The 16,719-nt window shown below is 47.6% G+C and overlaps 1 protein-coding gene across 7 annotated transcripts in view; it reads left to right on the top strand.

The window, feature by feature from the left end:
- Positions 1-813: 813 nt before the first annotated feature.
- The window catches only part of LOC106590724 (cytoplasmic FMR1-interacting protein 1 homolog), an 81,429-nt gene continuing 65,523 nt past the window's right edge, over positions 814-16,719 (top strand). For 4 of the 7 annotated variants that reach the window (XM_082956663.1, XM_082956666.1, XM_082956664.1 and 1 more), the window contains exons 1-3: positions 824-1,084; positions 13,637-13,760; positions 14,354-14,443. In XM_082956663.1, coding sequence (XP_082812789.1) covers positions 13,644-13,760; positions 14,354-14,443 — 207 coding nt within the window. In that variant the 5' untranslated portion in view covers positions 824-1,084; positions 13,637-13,643. The other 3 variants (XM_082956667.1, XM_082956668.1, XM_082956669.1) reach the window with 3 other exon arrangements.

Below are 16,719 nucleotides of genomic sequence, written 5' to 3'. Positions count from 1 at the left end.
GAGTTACCCCTGTATAGAGTGGGGTTAGGGGTGGGGAGGTACCCCTGTATAGTGGGGGGGGGGGGGGTGGGTTACCCCTGTATAGAGTGGTGTTAGGGTGGTGAGTTACCCCTGTAGAGTGGGGTGGTGAGTTACCCCTGTATAGAGTGGGTGGTGAGTTACTTCTGTATAGAGTGGTGTGGTGAGTTACCCCTGAATAGAGTGGGGTGGTGAGTTACCCCTGTAGAGTGGGGTGGTGAGTTTCCCCTGTATAGAGTGGGGTGGTGAGTTACCCCTGTATAGAGTAGGGTTAAGGTGGTGAGTTACCCCTGTATAGAGTGGGGTGGTGAGTTTCCCCTATATAGAGTGGGGTGGTGAGTTACCCCTGTATAGAGTGGGGTTAGGGGTGGTGAGTTACCCCTGTATAGTGGGGGGGGGGGTTACCCCTGTATAGAGTGGTGTTAGGGTGGTGAGTTACCCCTGTAGAGTGGGGTGGTGAGTTACCCCTGTATAGAGTGGTGTGGTGAGTTACCCCTGTAGAGTGGGGTGGTGAGTTACCCCTGTATAGAGTGGTGTTAGGGTTGGACTATGTTTAGTTTAATAAATACATTACTTTAGTGAGTGCATAGGTGCCAAATAAAGTTTTCATATTATTCCACCCCAAAAAATCTTCCCATTTCAAACATGTATATTTCTGTGAAAAAAGTTTCTAATAAAAAAAAAAAAAAGGCATTTATCTCGGTCTACGCGTCATCCCACTCCCTCATCTGATTGGTGGAGTCGGCATGCCTTTTCTCACTCTGTGGTTGTGGTGAGCAGCGACTCGTTCTTCCCCTCTGGGGTCCTTCCCCACACCGTCCCTGGTGGATGACGTGTGCAGCGCAGTGGAGGAGTTTCCTGTTGCGGTGGGCCTGCCTGACGCGATAGCCTCAAAACAGGGAAGGAGATTTACCCCCACTCATCCCCAGACCAAATAAAAAACGGGGCTATTTTATGCTTTTTCACCGCCATTGCTTTTCTCAAGGGCTTCAAGTTTGTTAATATTAGTGTTGAATGGATTTGTAAGTCGTTAAAGTGGACCAGATTCCCAGGGAAACAACTCCGGGTGAGTATGTAATCAGCTCGGGAAGTTTTCGCTGTGGAAACGACGCCAACGAAAACTTTCTGTCATGTTTCTCTGGATGGGTGTTGCCTTTTGTGGATTCGCGTTGTTTTACACCTTATGGGTTTTGTATACAAGATAATTACTGTTTTTATCGAATTTAGACGACGACAAAAAAAAAAAAAGTGTTATGCGTTTTATTATTTTGATGAATTAATGAAAAGTGAACTTTATAAAGTGTATATTTTCCTTCAACGCCCTAGGCCCCAAACAGTGCAACTCATCATTTTTTACATTTACATTTTAGTCATTTAGCAGACGCTCTTATCCAGAGCGACTTACAGTAGTGAATGCATACATTTCATACAATTTCATTTTTTTTTTGCTGGCCCCCCGTGGGAAACGAACCCACAACCCTGGCGTTGCAAACACCATGCTCTACCAACTGAGCTACAGGGAAGGACGACTAGATCATCATCAGACTAGATAGGATCTTAACACGCAGGAATCTGACATAGATTCGCCCGTCGAGAGTAACTCTTATACAGGCGAGTCACACAGGTTACAGGAATTATTTTCAAACCAGTCATGGTAAAATACTAAAAATGCTCCAAATGATTTACTGTTGTGGAAGTTACTCTGAAAGCTAGTGGGTGATGATGACTATGTTACAGCGCATTCTGGGAAAATATTCAGATACTTTCACTTTTTCCACATTTTGTTATGTTATAGCCTTATTCTAAAATGGTTTAAATGTTTTACTCATCAATTTACACAATATGATAAAGTGAATGACAAGAGCTCCGAGACAGGATTGTGTCCAGGCACAGATCTGGGGAAGGCTACCAAAACATTTCTGCAGCATTGAAGGTCCCCAAGAACACTGGGGTCTCCATCATTCTTAAATGGTAGAAATTTGGAACCACCAAGACTATTCCAAGAGCTGGCCGCCCGGCCAAACAGTAATTAGGGGAGAAGGGCCTTGGTCAGGGAGGTGACCAAGAACCCAACGGTCACTCAGACAGCTCTCCAGAGTTCCTCTGTGGAGGTCTGAGAACTTTCCAGAAGGACAACCATCTCTGCAGCACTCCACCAATCAGGCCTTTATGGTAGAGTGGCCAGACGGAAGCCACTCCTCAGTAAAAGGCACATGACAGCCCGCTTGGAGTTTGACAAAAGGCACCTAAAGACTCTCAGACCATGAGAAACAAGATTCTCTGGTCTGATGAAACCAAGATTGAACTCTTTGGCCTGAATGCCAAGCGTCACGTCTGGAGGAAACCTGGCACCATCCCTATGATGAAGCATGGTGGTGGCAGCATTAAGGGAAAGATGAACAGAGCAAAGTACAGAGAGATCCTTGATGAAAACCTGCTCCAGAGCGCTCAGGACCTCAGACTGGGGCGAAGGTTCACCTTCCAACAGGACAACGACCCTAAGCACACAGCCAAGATAACACAGGAGTGGCTTCTGGACAAGTCTCTGAATGTCCTTGAGTGGCCTGGACTTGAACCTGATCTAACATCTCTGGAGAGACCTGAAAATAGCTGTGCAGCAACACTCCCCATCCAACCTGACAGAGCTTGAGAGGATCTGCAGAGAAGAATGGGAGAAACTCCCCAAATACAGGTGTGCAAAGACTTGAGGCTGTAATCGCTGTCAAAGGTGCTTCAACAAAGTACTAAGTAAAGGGTCTGAATACTTATGTAAATGTTATATATTTTTTTTAATACATTTGCTAAAATGTCTGAACCTGTTTTTGCTTTGTCATTATGGGTTATTGTGATGCCATTATGGGGTATTGTGATGTCATTATGGGTTATTGTATGTAGCTTGAGGGGGGGAAAAAAACACAATTTAATCCACTTTAGAAAAAAGGCTGTAACGTAACAAAAATGTGGAAAAAGTCAAGGGGTCTGAATACTTTCCGAATGCGCTGTATGTCATTGGTCGAAGACGTCTTCTGTTGGGGGAAGTTTTGCTAAGAGCCGCTGTTTTGGATGGATAAGGACGAGGGTGATATGGCCTAAAAATATTATCTAAACTCAGCAAAAAAAGAAACCTTCTCTCACTGTCAACTGCGGTTATTTTCAGCAAACTTAACATGTGTAAATATTTATATGAACATAACAAGATTCAACAACTGAGACATAAACTGAACAAGATCCACAGACATGTGACTAACAGAAATGGAATAATGTGTCCCTGAACAAAGGGGGGGGGTCAAAATCTAAAGTAACGGTCAGTATCTGGTGTGGCCACCAGCTGCATTAAGTACTGCAGTGCATCTCCTCCTCATGGACTGCACCAGATTTGCCAGTTCTTGCTGTGAGATGTTACCCCACTCTTCCACCAAGGCACCTGCAAGTTCCCAGACATTTCTGGGGGGAATGGCCCTAGCCCTCACCCTCCGATCCAACAGGTCCCAGACGTGCTCAATGGGATTGAGATCCAGGCTCTTCGCTGGCCATGGCAGAACACTGACATTCCTGTCTTGCAGGAAATCACACACAGAACGAGCAGTATGGCTGGTGGCATTGTCATGCTGGAGGGTCATGTCAGGATGAGCCTGCAGGAAGGGTACCACATGAGGGAGGAGGATGTCTTCCCTGTAACGCACAGCGTTGAGATTGCCTGCAATGAACAGTTGAAACTGGAGCAGCAGCACGACCAGGTGGACTGGGGACAGCCAGGAGTCATCAGGCCAGGTAGTCCTGAGGCATGATCCTAGGGCTCAGGTCCTCTAGGAGGGAGAAGGAGAGAGAGAGAGAATTAGAGGGAGCATACTTAAATTCAAACAGGACACCAGATAAGACAGGAGAATTTCACCAGATATAACAGACTGACCCTAGCCCCCCGGCACATAAACTACTGCATCACAGATACTGGAGGCTGAGACAGGAGGGGTCAGGAGACACTGTGGCCCCGTCTGACGATACCCCCGGACAGGGCCAACCAGGCAGGATATAACCCCACTCACTTAGCCAATGCACAGCCCCAACACCACGAGAGGCATATCAACAAACCTCCAACTTACGAACCTGAGGCAAGGCTGAGTATAGCCCACGAAGATATCATCCACTGCACGAGCCCGAGGGGCCACAAAACCGGACAGGAAGATCACGTCAGTGACTCACCCCTCCTAGGACTGTCATGCAAGAGCGCTACGAAGCCAGTGACTCAGCCCCCTGTAATAGGGTCAGAGGAAGAGAATCCCAGTGGAGAAAGGGGAACCAGCCAGGCAGAGACATCGACCCAGACAGGAAGACCACGTCAGTGACTCAGGCTCCGTAATGGGGTCAGAGAATCCCAGTGGAGAGAGGGGAACCGGCCAGGCAGAGACATCGACCCAGACAGGAAGACCACGTCAGTGACTCAGCCCCCTGTAATAGGGTCAGAGAATCCCAGTGGAGAGAGGGGAACCGGCCAGGCAGAGACATCGACCCAGACAGGAAGACCACGTCAGTGACTCAGCCCCCTGTAATAGGGTCAGAGAATCCCAGTGGAGAGAGGGGAACCGGCCAGGCAGAGACATCGACCCAGACAGGAAGACCACGTCAGTGACTCAGCCTCCGTAATAGGGTCAGAGAATCCCAGTGGAGAGAGGGGAACCAGCCAGGCAGAGACATCGACCCAGACAGGAAGACCACGTCAGTGACTCAGCCTCCGTAATAGGGTCAGAGAATCCCAGTGGAGAGAGGGGAACCAGCCAGGCAGAGACATCGACCCAGACAGGAAGACCACGTCAGTGACTCAGCCTCCGTAATAGGGTCAGAGACATCGACCCAGACAGGAAGACCACGTCAGTGACTCAGCCTCCGTAATAGGGTCAGAGAATCCCAGTGGAGAGAGGGGAACCGGCCAGGCAGAGACATCGACATCGTGGGTCGTTGCTCCTCCTCCTTCTCCAATCCTTACATCTTGTATGGTTTCACAGGAAGAGCCTAGTAAACCTTGATTACGCCCTTCAGGGATCTGTCCTCACTTCCTGTCCTCAACCCCTCCTTCCCCTAATCCACAGATGTCCATGTAGCAATCCTTTGATCTCCTCCCGTCCATCCAGCACATTCCACAGCCACTCTGTCTTTCTACACATCTCACTCCTTTAATATATTATGCGTCTGATCTATCATGTCTTTTAATATCTCAATGTTCGAATCCAAACAATACTGAACAAAAATATAAACAACTTTGAACGATTTTTACTGAGTTACAGTTCATGGAAGGAAATCAGTCAATTGAAATAAATTCACAAGGCTCTTATCTATGGATTTCAGTTGACTGGGCAGGGTCGCAGCGGTCGCAGGGTCGTAGCCATGGGTGGGCCGTTTTTATAAGTGTGGAAACGTTTTTCGGATCTTTTGTTATTTCTGCTCATGAAACATGTGACCAACACTTTACATGTTGCGTTTTCTATTTGTGTTCAGTGTAGTTCAGCTACCACCTGCAAAATGTATAGTTACTAGTTGAACTACATGTGGGTCACTGCTTTTGGGTTGTTATCGACAAACATTTTCAGAGTCGACATTTCATCAGTCTTTCTGAACTGAAGTCATATCCATTGCTCTGCAATAAAAACAAAAATCAAGGTTTAAATTGTATTTGGTGTCAGTGCATATGAGCCAGATCTCTGCAGTGACTTCTATATTGACGTGTTGATTTGTAAATGTGGTTTCTATGGATTCGTATCATATCTGTTGGGTGTGGGCATGGCCCGGGTTTCTGCAAAACCACAATGTAAACCATTCACAGGTTTGCTGAATCCTTGATTAGTAATATACCCACTATCCTGTAGCCATTCTGCCACCACAAACCAACTCTGCAATTTAGATGAAGACAAGTTTCTCTTAAAGCTCATCTATAATGAGATCAGATAGGTTTAGATCCAGTCTAGTGTAGGTTTAGATCCAGTCTAGTGTAGGTTTAGATCCAGTCTAGTGTAGGCTCAGATCCAGTCTGGTCTAGGCTCAGGGGAGAGGGAGTTCGCTGCTGATGTTTAGGAGAAGTGAGAGTTTGCTGCTCATGTTTAGGAGAAGTGAGAGTTTGCTGCTCATGTTTTAGAAGTGAAAGAGAGAAACTGTAGATAGGGGGGGGGGGTGACAGCTGGACCCTGGTATACCTGGATGTTGGTATTGCAGGTCATTTTATCTCTACGGGGTTTCCACCACCTTCTTGTGGCAAAGTGAGGCTTCGAGCGAACTGGTTTCCTTGGAAGCTGAAGTTTTTTAAAATGTGATTTCACACCTCTTGTATATTTCTAACGTGACAACTTGTTGCAACTGCACAGCCACTGTTGGAGGTGTCATTGGCTACGTCTCTTGCTGCTGGTCTAGACATGACAACAGGGCCACGAAACAACATTTGACTTGAATTGAGTTTCTACCACGCAAAGCCTCATCCGGACAAGAGTCTGTGTGAGTGAGAGGTTATTTCCAACCAGACTACTGGGCTTCGTTCACCTACATTTTTACCTTCAATTGAATTGAAACGATGCTGTACTGAATGACCAGTGGGGAAAGAAACGGGTTATGGGTTAAAAATGTACCGTTGCCCTTGTTTTTTAAAAATACGTCACTCTTTGCTTCAAGCCACACCCACCAAATGGAGTAAACGTATCTTTCTGTTCAAGAACGTACAAAAAGGAGAGGGAGGGAATGTGCCATTCAGTTACAAACCGTTCCACAGCGTCGCAAACGTTTGAGTGAACTGAACGCACCCCAGGTATTAGGGCTGGGAATTGCCAGGGACAGAACACCTGTACTTCAGGGGCTGATGTACACAGCATTGGTCACCTGGTGAGAAGGGTAGGTAGAGATGTAATCCCCTACAGTACAGCCGAGAACAAACACACTACAGATATCAGGAACACCTTCTGAGTCTGTCTTCGTTAGCTGTGGTTAGGCCCTACTTGTCTCTGTTCTCTGCTGCTGCCCACCACCTAGGGCCTAGACCCTCCCTAGGGCCCGGACCCCCTCCCCAGGGCCTGTATTTCCCTGCTCTGGCAGACTGTATTTCCCAGCTCTGGCAGACTGTATTTCCCTGCTCTGGCAGACTGTATTTCTCTGCTCTGGCAGACTGTATTTCTCTGCTCTGGCAGACTGTATTTCTCTGCTCTGGCAGACTGTATTTCTCTACTCTGGCAGACTGTATTTCTCTGCTCTGGCAGACTGTATTTCTCTGCTCTGGCAGACTGTATTTCTCTGCTCTGGCAGACTGTATTTCCCATCTCTGGCAGACTGTATTTCACAGCTCTGGCAGACTGTATTTCCCAGCTCTGGCAGACTGTATTTCTCTGCTCTGGCAGACTGTATTTCCCATCTCTGGCAGACTGTATTTCCCAGCTCTGGCAGACTGTATTTCCCAGCTCTGGCAGACTGTATTTCCCAGCTCTGGCAGACTGTATTTCCCAGCTCTGGCAGACTGTATTTCCCTGCTCTGGCAGACTGTATTTCCCTGCTCTGGCAGACTGTATTTCACTGCTCTGGCAGACTGTATTTCTCTGCTCTGGCAGACTGTATTTTTCTGCTCTGGCAGACTGTATTCCAGACTGTATTTCCCTGCTCTGGCAGACTGTATTTCCCAGCTCTGGCAGACTGTATTTCTCTGCTCTGGCAGACTGTATTTCCCATCTCTGGCAGACTGTATTTCACAGCTCTGGCAGACTGTATTTCACAGCTCTGGCAGACTGTATTTCACTGCTCTGGCAGACTGTATTTCCCTGCTCTGGCAGACTGTATTTCCCTGCTCTGGCAGACTGTATTTCACTGCTCTGGCAGACTGTATTTCTCTGCTCTGGCAGACTGTATTTTTCTGCTCTGGCAGACTGTATTCCAGACTGTATTTCTCTACTCTGGCAGACTGTATTTCCCTGCTCTGGCAGACTGTATTTCCCTGCTCTGGCAGACTGTATTTCAGACTGTATTTCTCTACTCTGGCAGACTGTATTTCCCTGCTCTGGCAGACTGTATTTCCCTGCTCTGGCAGACTGTATTTCCCTGCTCTGGCAGACTGTATTTCTCTACTCTGGCAGACTGTATTTCCCAGCTCTGGCAGACTGTATTTCCCAGCTCTGGCAGACTGTATTTCCCTGCTCTGGCAGACTGTATTTCAGACTGTATTTCTCTGCTCTGGCAGACTGTATTTCTCTACTCTGGCAGACTGTATTTCTCTGCTCTGGCAGACTGTATTTCTCTGCTCTGGCAGACTGTATTTCTCTGCTCTGGCAGACTGTATTTCCCTGCTCTGGCAGACTGTATTTCCCTGCTCTGGCAGACTGTATTTCTCTGCTCTGGCAGACTGTATTTCTCTGCTCTGGCAGACTGTATTTCTCTGCTCTGGCAGACTGTATTTCCCTGCTCTGGCAGACTGTATTTCTCTGCTCTGGCAGACTGTATTTCTCTGCTCTGGCAGACTGTATTTCTCTGCTCTGGCAGACTGTATTTCTCTGCTCTGGCAGACTGTATTTCTCTGCTCTGGCAGACTGTATTTCTCTGCTCTGGCAGACTGTATTTCCCTGCTCTGGCAGACTGTATTTCCCTGCTCTGGCAGACTGTATTTCCCTGCTCTGGCAGACTGTATTTCTCTGCTCTGGCAGACTGTATTTCTCTGCTCTGGCAGACTGTATTTCCCTGCTCTGGCAGACTGTATTTCTCTGCTCTGGCAGACTGTATTTCTCTGCTCTGGCAGACTGTATTTCTCTGCTCTGGCAGACTGTATTTCTCTGCTCTGGCAGACTGTATTTCTCTGCTCTGGCAGACTGTATTTCCCAGCTCTGGCAGACTGTATTTCCCAGCTCTGGCAGACTGTATTTCCCTGCTCTGGCAGACTGTATTTCCCTGCTCTGGCAGACTGTATTTCCCAGCTCTGGCAGACTGTATTTCCCAGCTCTGGCAGACTGTATTTCCCAGCTCTGGCAGACTGTATTTCCCAGCTCTGGCAGACTGTATTTCCCTGCTCTGGCAGACTGTATTTCCCTGCTCTGGCAGACTGTATTTCCCTGCTCTGGCAGACTGTATTTCCCTAGCTCTGGCAGACTGTATTTCTCTGCTCTGGCAGACTGTATTTCCCTGCTCTGGCAGACTGTATTTCCCAGCTCTGGCAGACTGTATTTCTCTAGCTCTGGCAGACTGTATTTCTCTACTCTGGCAGACTGTATTTCCCAGCTCTGGCAGACTGTATTTCTCTACTCTGGCAGACTGTATTTCCCAGCTCTGGCAGACTGTATTTCCCAGCTCTGGCAGACTGTATTTCCCAGCTCTGGCAGACTGTATTTCCCTGCTCTGGCAGACTGTATTTCCCTGCTCTGGCAGACTGTATTTCCCTGCTCTGGCAGACTGTATTTCCCTACTCTGGCAGACTGTATTTCCCTGCTCTGGCAGACTGTATTTCCCTGCTCTGGCAGACTGTGTTTCCCTACTCTGGCAGACTGTGTTTCACAGCTCTGGCAGACTGTATTTCCCAGCTCTGGCAGACTGTATTTCCCAGCTCTGGCAGACTGTATTTCCCAGCTCTGCCAGTCAGTCAGTGTTGAAGAGCTCCACAACTATAAGACGTGTACATATCACGCCTACTTCCATCTTTTGGATTGAGTGTTTTCAACCAGTAATTGTGGTTGTTGTATCCATACCAGTTTTTATTCTAAGCCAATCAGATGTCTTATTATTCAGTTATGTGTAACTTCCTGCTGACATGGCTATCCTCGTAATCTGATCCGTAAATTTAAGACTTGTAAAAAAAAGGAAGTGTTTTATATAGATAGATGTTGGCTGAATAGTCACTGCAAAACAGCTTCCGATTAGGGCTCTGGGGGGGGGGCGGGCTCTGGGGGGGCGGTCTCGTGATCAAATTGCAGCAGACAGCCAAGTTTGCTGTTACTCAGTCAGAATGTGTATTTAGCGTTTCATATCTTCTTCTCTACTCTTGCCCCGCTTGTTAGATATTATACACAATTGATAGCTTGATAACAAACGTTCCTCGCCATTTTGATTTATCATAGTAGCAGGCAGCAGCAATCTAAATGATCAGAACGAAAACATGTGGACAGAGAAATGCAGCTTCACTCTAGCCAATCAGAACAGCAGGTTCAGCCAGATAGATTTTTGTTGTACCTTCTCAGATAAGTAATCAAGAGATGTGTTGCTATACGGACATGATAGATCACTACATGGGAATTAATGACTATTTTTTTACCAGTCGAACTACATGTCAGTCACACAGAAGCAACATTACTTGGTGGACCACAACATTATAATAGATCTCAACCTCTCACAGCGCACGTGTTTTGACCCCAGCCACTCACAGCGCACGTGTTTTGACCCCAGCCACTCACAGTGCACGTGTTTTGACCCCAGCCGCTCACAGCTCGCGTGTTTTGACCCCAGCCGCTCACAGCGCAGGTGTTTTGACCGACCCCAGCCGCTCACAGCGCACGTGTTTTGACCGACCCCAGCCGCTCACAGCGCACGTGTTTTGACCGACCCCAGCCGCTCACAGCGCACGTGTTTTGACCGACCCCAGCCGCTCACAGCGCACGTGTTTTGACCGACCCCAGCCGCTCACAGCTCACGTGTTTTGACCGACCCCAGCCGCTCACAGCTCACGTGTTTTGACCCCAGCCGCTCGCAGCTCATGTGTTTTGACGCATTTAGTGTTGTTTTACTGTTAAATGAACCTTGCATTGTTATATAGAGTTGTTGTTTAACAGGCACAAGCAAGCTAAACCCCACATGGTAGCAAAAACTAACAAGTAGAAATTGTTAACAAGTTAGAAATTATTTTAAACACACTTTGCTGTAGGCTACTATTTACTAGTTAACTAAAAATCATGTATGTCATATAAAATATATTCACCCCACCCAGTATTGTAATCAAAACTTACCAGGAAGTATGTAGTCCTTGGCTCAGACAGTGTAGTAGTGTGGGCTCAATAGCATCTCATTAGTGTGGAAGATCTTGAGAATCAGCCGTACATGTGATGGAAGAATTCACTGTGCATACAGAGGGTTGCAATTCCATTGAATTGGGGATAGTTTAACCAAAAATATGCCACAACACCTAGAATTGCTTGATGTGTATCCCACAAAAAAGGTTCACTGTTCTGTACTTCCAACTTTGTGGCAACCGTTTGAGAAAGGCCGTTTCCCTGTTTCAGCATGACAATATCCCCTTTGCGCAAAGCGAGGTCCGTACAGAAATGGTTTGTCAAGATCGGTGTGGAAGAACTTGATTGGCCTGCACAGAGCCCTGACCTCAACCCCATCGAACACCTTTGGGATGAATTGGAACACCGACTGCGAGCCAGGCCTAAATCGCACAACATCAGTGACCAACCTCACTAATGCTCTTCTGGCTGAATGGAAGCAAATCCCTGCAGCGATGTTCCAACAGCCATCTCTAACATACTGTTGGCCGTGTAGTCGTCTGGCCGTCTCTAACATACTGTTGGCCGTGTAGTCGTCTGGCCGTCTCTAACATATACTGTTGGCCGTGTAGTCGTCTGGCCGTCTCTAACATACTGTTGGCCGTGTAGTCGTCTGGCCGTCTCTAACATATACTGTTGGCCGTGTAGTCGTCTGGCCGTCTCTAACATACTGTTGGCCGTGTAGTCGTCTGGCCGTCTCTAACATATACTGTTGGCCGTGTAGTCGTCTGGCCGTCTCTAACATGTACTGTTGGCCGTGTAGTCGTCTGGCCGTCTCTAACATATACTGTTGGCCGTGTAGTTGTCTGGCCGTCTCTAACATGTACTGTTGGCCGTGTAGTCGTCTGGCCGTCTCTAACATGTACTGTTGGCCGTGTAGTCGTCTGGCCGTCTCTAACATGTACTGTTGGCCGTGTAGTCGTCTGGCCGTCTCTAACATGTACTGTTGGCCGTGTAGTCGTCTGGCCGTCTCTAACATACTGTTGGCCGTGTAGTCGTCTGGCCGTCTCTAACATACTGTTGGCCGTGTAGTCGTCTGGCCGTCTCTAACATATACTGTTGGCCGTGTAGTCGTCTGGCCGTCTCTAACATGTACTGTTGGCCGTGTAGTCGTCTGGCCGTCTCTAACATGTACTGTTGGCCGTGTAGTCGTCTGGCCGTCTCTAACATGTACTGTTGGCCGTGTAGTCGTCTGGCCGTCTAACATGTACTGTTGGCCGTGTAGTCGTCTGGCCGTCTCTAACATATACTGTTGGCCGTGTAGTCGTCTGGCCGTCTCTAACATGTACTGTTGGCCGTGTAGTCGTCTGGCCGTCTCTAACATGTACTGTTGTCCGTGTAGTCGTCTGGCCGTCTCTAACATGTACTGTTGGCCGTGTAGTCGTCTGGCCGTCTCTAACATGTACTGTTGGCCGTGTAGTCGTCTGGCCGTCTCTAACATGTACTGTTGGCCGTGTAGTCGTCTGGCCGTCTCTAACATGTACTGTTGGCCGTGTAGTCGTCTGGCCGTCTCTAACATGTACTGTTGGCCGTGTAGTCGTCTGGCCGTCTCTAACATGTACTGTTGGCCGTGTAGTCGTCTGGCCGTCTCTAACATATACTGTTGGCCGTGTAGTCGTCTGGCCGTCTCTAACATATACTGTTGGTCGTCTGGCCGTCTCTAACATATACTGTTGGTCGTCTGGCCGTCTCTAACATATACTGTTGGTCGTCTGGCCGTCTGGCCGTCTCTAACATGTACTGTTGGCCGTGTAGTCGTCTGGCCGTCTCTAACATACTCTTTCACCTTTATTTAACTCGGCAAGTCAGTTAAAAACACATTATTATTTACAACGACGGCCTACTAAAAGGCAAAAGGCCTCCTGCGGGGACGGGGGCCTGGGATTAAAATAAATGAATAAATTACGTATAAATAGGACAAAACACACATCACGTCAAGAGAGACACCACAACTCTACGTAAAGAGAGACCTAAGACAACAACATAGCATGGCAGCAACACAGGACAACACAGCATGGCAGCAACACAACATGACAACAACATGGTAGCAGCACAAAACAGGGTACAAACATTATTGGGCATAGTCAACAACACAAAGGACAAGAAGGTAGAGAGACAACAATACATCACGCAAATCAGCCACAACTGTCAGTAAGAGTGTCCATGACTGAGTCTTTGAATGAAGAGATGGAGATAAAACTGTCCAGTTTGAGTGTTTGTTGCAGCTCGTTCCAGTCGCTAGCTGCAGCGAACTGAAAAGAGGAGCGACCCAGGGATGTGTGTGCTTTGGGGACCTTTAACAGAATGTGACTGGCAGAACGGGTGTTGTATGTGGAGGATGAGGGCTGCAGTAGATATCTCAGATAGGGGGGAGTGAACGGGTGTTGTATGGGGAGGATGAGGGCTGCAGTAGATATCTCAGATAGGGGGAAGTGAGGCCTAAGAGGGTTTTTATAAATACACATCAACCAGTGGGTCTTGCGACGGGTATACAGAGATGACCAGTTCACAGAGGAGTATAGAGTGCAGTGATGTGTCCTATAAGGAGCATTGGTGGCAAATCTGATGGCTGAATGGGCAAGGAGGCATGGCTGAGTCAAATAGGAATCCTGACCTATACCTGTGTGTCGTTCCAGCAGCATCATGGCGTCCACGGTAACGCTGGAGGATGCTCTGTCCAATGTGGACCTTCTGGAGGAGTTGCCTCTCCCAGACCAGCAGCCCTGCATCGAACCCCTACCCTCCTCCCTCATGTACCAGGTAAGAACTGTTCCCAGACCAGCAGCCCTGTCCTCCTCCCTCATGTACCAGGTAAGAACTGTTCCCAGACCAGCAGCCCTGCATCGAGCCCCTGCCCTCCTCCCTCATGTACCAGGTAAGAACTGTTCCCAGACCAGCAGCCCTGCATCGAGCCCCTACCCTCCTCCCTCATGTACCAGGTAAGAACTGTTCCCAGACCAGCAGCCCTGCATCGAGCCCCTACCCTCCTCCCTCATGTACCAGGTAAGAACTGTTCCCAGACCAGCAGCCCTGCATCGAGCCCCTACCCTCCTCCCTCATGTACCAGGTAAGAACTGTTCCCAGACCAGCAGCCCTGCATCGAGCCCCTACCCTCCTCCCTCATGTACCAGGTAAGAACTGTTCCCAGACCAGCAGCCCTGCATCGAGCCCCTGTCCTCCTCCCTCATGTACCAGGTAAGAACTGTTCTCAGATCTCCTGTCAAGCTCAGCAGGTAAACACCTGAATGTAGATTTCATTTGATTATAATGTCTGTCTCTGTCTCTGTCTCTGTCTCTCTCTCTGTCTCTCTCTGTCTCTGTCTCTATCTGTCTCTCTCTGTCTCTCCCCAAAGCCCAACTTCAACACCAACTTTGAGGACCGTAATGCCTTTGTGACGGGGATTGCCAGATACATCGAGCAGGCCACCGTCCACTCTAACATGGTGAGTACCAGTTTACATTTGCAATGTGTAGTCTTCCCTGTGGCTCAGTTGGTAGAGCATGATGTGTGCAACGCCAGGTTTGTGGGTTCGATTCCCACGGGGGGCCATTACCAAAAAATAAAATAAATGAAATGTATGCATTCACTACAGTAAGTCGCTCTGGATAAGAGCGTCTGCTAAAATGACTAAAATGTAGCCTGTTGACTACCTAGAAAATGGTGGTCCCCTGAGCTCTAGTAGTAAAAACGATAAAAGCACAGTATAGTGCATCAGCATGGCCTTTGGACATCGTGAAATCATGATGTCTGCCAGAGCTGGGAAATACAGTCTGCCAGAGCAGAGAAATACAGTCTGGAATACAGTCTGCCAGAGCAGGGAAATACAGTCTGCCAGAGATGAGAAATACAGTCTGGAATACAGTCTGCCAGAGCAGGGAAATACAGTCTGCCAGAGCAGGGAAATACAGTCTGCCAGAGCATGGGAAATACAGTCTGCCAGAGTAGAGATATACAGTCTGGAATACAGTCTGCCAGAGCAGGGAAATACAGTCTGCCAGAGCAGGGAAATACAGTCTGCCAGAGCAGTGAAATACAGTCTGCCAGAGCAGTGAAATACAGTCTGCCAGAGCAGTGAAATACAGTCTGCCAGAGCAGTGAAATACAGTCTGCCAGAGCAGTGAAATACAGTCTGCCAGAGCAGTGAAATACAGTCTGCCAGAGCAGTGAAATACAGTCTGCCAGAGCAGTGGAAATACAGTCTGCCAGAGCAGTGGGAAATACAGTCTGCCAGAGCAGTGAAATACAGTCTGCCAGAGCAGTGAAATACAGTCTGCCAGAGCAGTGAAATACAGTCTGCCAGAGCTAGGGGTTTATACAGGGTGACTAGGGGTTTATACAGGGTGACTAGGGGTTTATAAGGGTGACTAGGGGTTTATAAGGGTGACTAGGGGTTTATAAGGGTGACTAGGGGTTTATAAGGGTGACTAGGGGTTTATAAGGGTGACTAGGGGTTTATAAGGGTGACTAGGGGTTTATAAGGGTGACTAGGGGTTTATAAGGGTGACTAGGGGTTTATAAGGGTGACTAGGGGTTTATAAGGGTGACTAGGGGTTTATAAGGGTGACTACGGGTTTATAGGGAGTGAATAGAGGTTAATATGGGTGAATGTGGTGACTTCCTTAACATGTGAACAAAGCCACTACCCCAGCCTGTATCAGGGTTGTTCCTTACCATGTGAACATATCCAGGGATATGGTGCAGCATTCACAGAGATCCAGGGATATGGTGCAGCATTCACAGAGATCCAGGGATATGGTGCAGCAGTCACAGAGATCCAGGGATATGGTGCAGCAGTCACAGAGATCCAGGGATATGGTGCAGCAGTCACAGAGATCCAGGGATATGGTGCAACAAAAATAGGATTTATTTTCCTTTTAGATCTAACAAAATGTATTCTCTGATGAACTAAAAGCCCAGACTATTTGAAATGAAAAGGCATGATATGGTCAAGATTTTACAGCTCCTGCGTCTAGCTAGGACTCCTCCTACAGAAGACCCAACTTCCTCCATTTACCTTTCACACTCGCCACAGTGCAACAAAAAACTATTTTCCTTTTTAATCAAACAAATAATTATCCTATCAACTTAAAGCATAGATAACTGGACAGAAAAATACATAATCTGATCTCCTCTGTGTATGGTCAAAAGACTATACTGCAAGCACTTACCCCACCGAAGGCCCAACTTCCTGTCTTTTATCCTTCAACTTCCACACTTGCCATAGTACAATGAATGGGCAAGAGGGGGAGCCATATACAGTTGAAGTCAGAAGATTACATACACCTTAGCCAAATACAATTAACCTCAGTTTTTCACAATTCCTGACATTTAATCCTAGTAAAAAATCCCTGTTTTAGGTCAGTTAGGATCACCACTTTATTTTAAGAATGTGAAATGTCAGAATAATAGTAGAGAGAATGATTTATTTCAGCTTTTATTTCTTTAATCACATTCCCAGTGGGTCAGAAGTTTACATACACTCAATTAGTATTTGGTAGCATTGCCTTTAAATTGTTTAACTTGGGTCAAACGTTTCGGGTAGCCTTCCACAAGCTTCCCACAATAAATTGGGTGAATTTTGGCCCATTCCTCCTGACAGAGCTGGTGTAACTGAGTCAGGTTTGTAGGCCTCCTTGCTCGCACACGCTTTTTCAGTTCTGCCAACAAATGTTCTATAGGATTGAGGTCAGGGCTTTGTGATGGCCCCTCCAATACCTT

This window comes from Salmo salar, chromosome 10, assembly GCF_965601325.2.
Source record: "Salmo salar chromosome 10, fSalSal1, whole genome shotgun sequence".
NCBI classification, from domain to species: Eukaryota; Metazoa; Chordata; class Actinopteri; order Salmoniformes; family Salmonidae; genus Salmo; species Salmo salar.
This window is presented reverse-complemented; position numbering and strand designations above follow the sequence as displayed.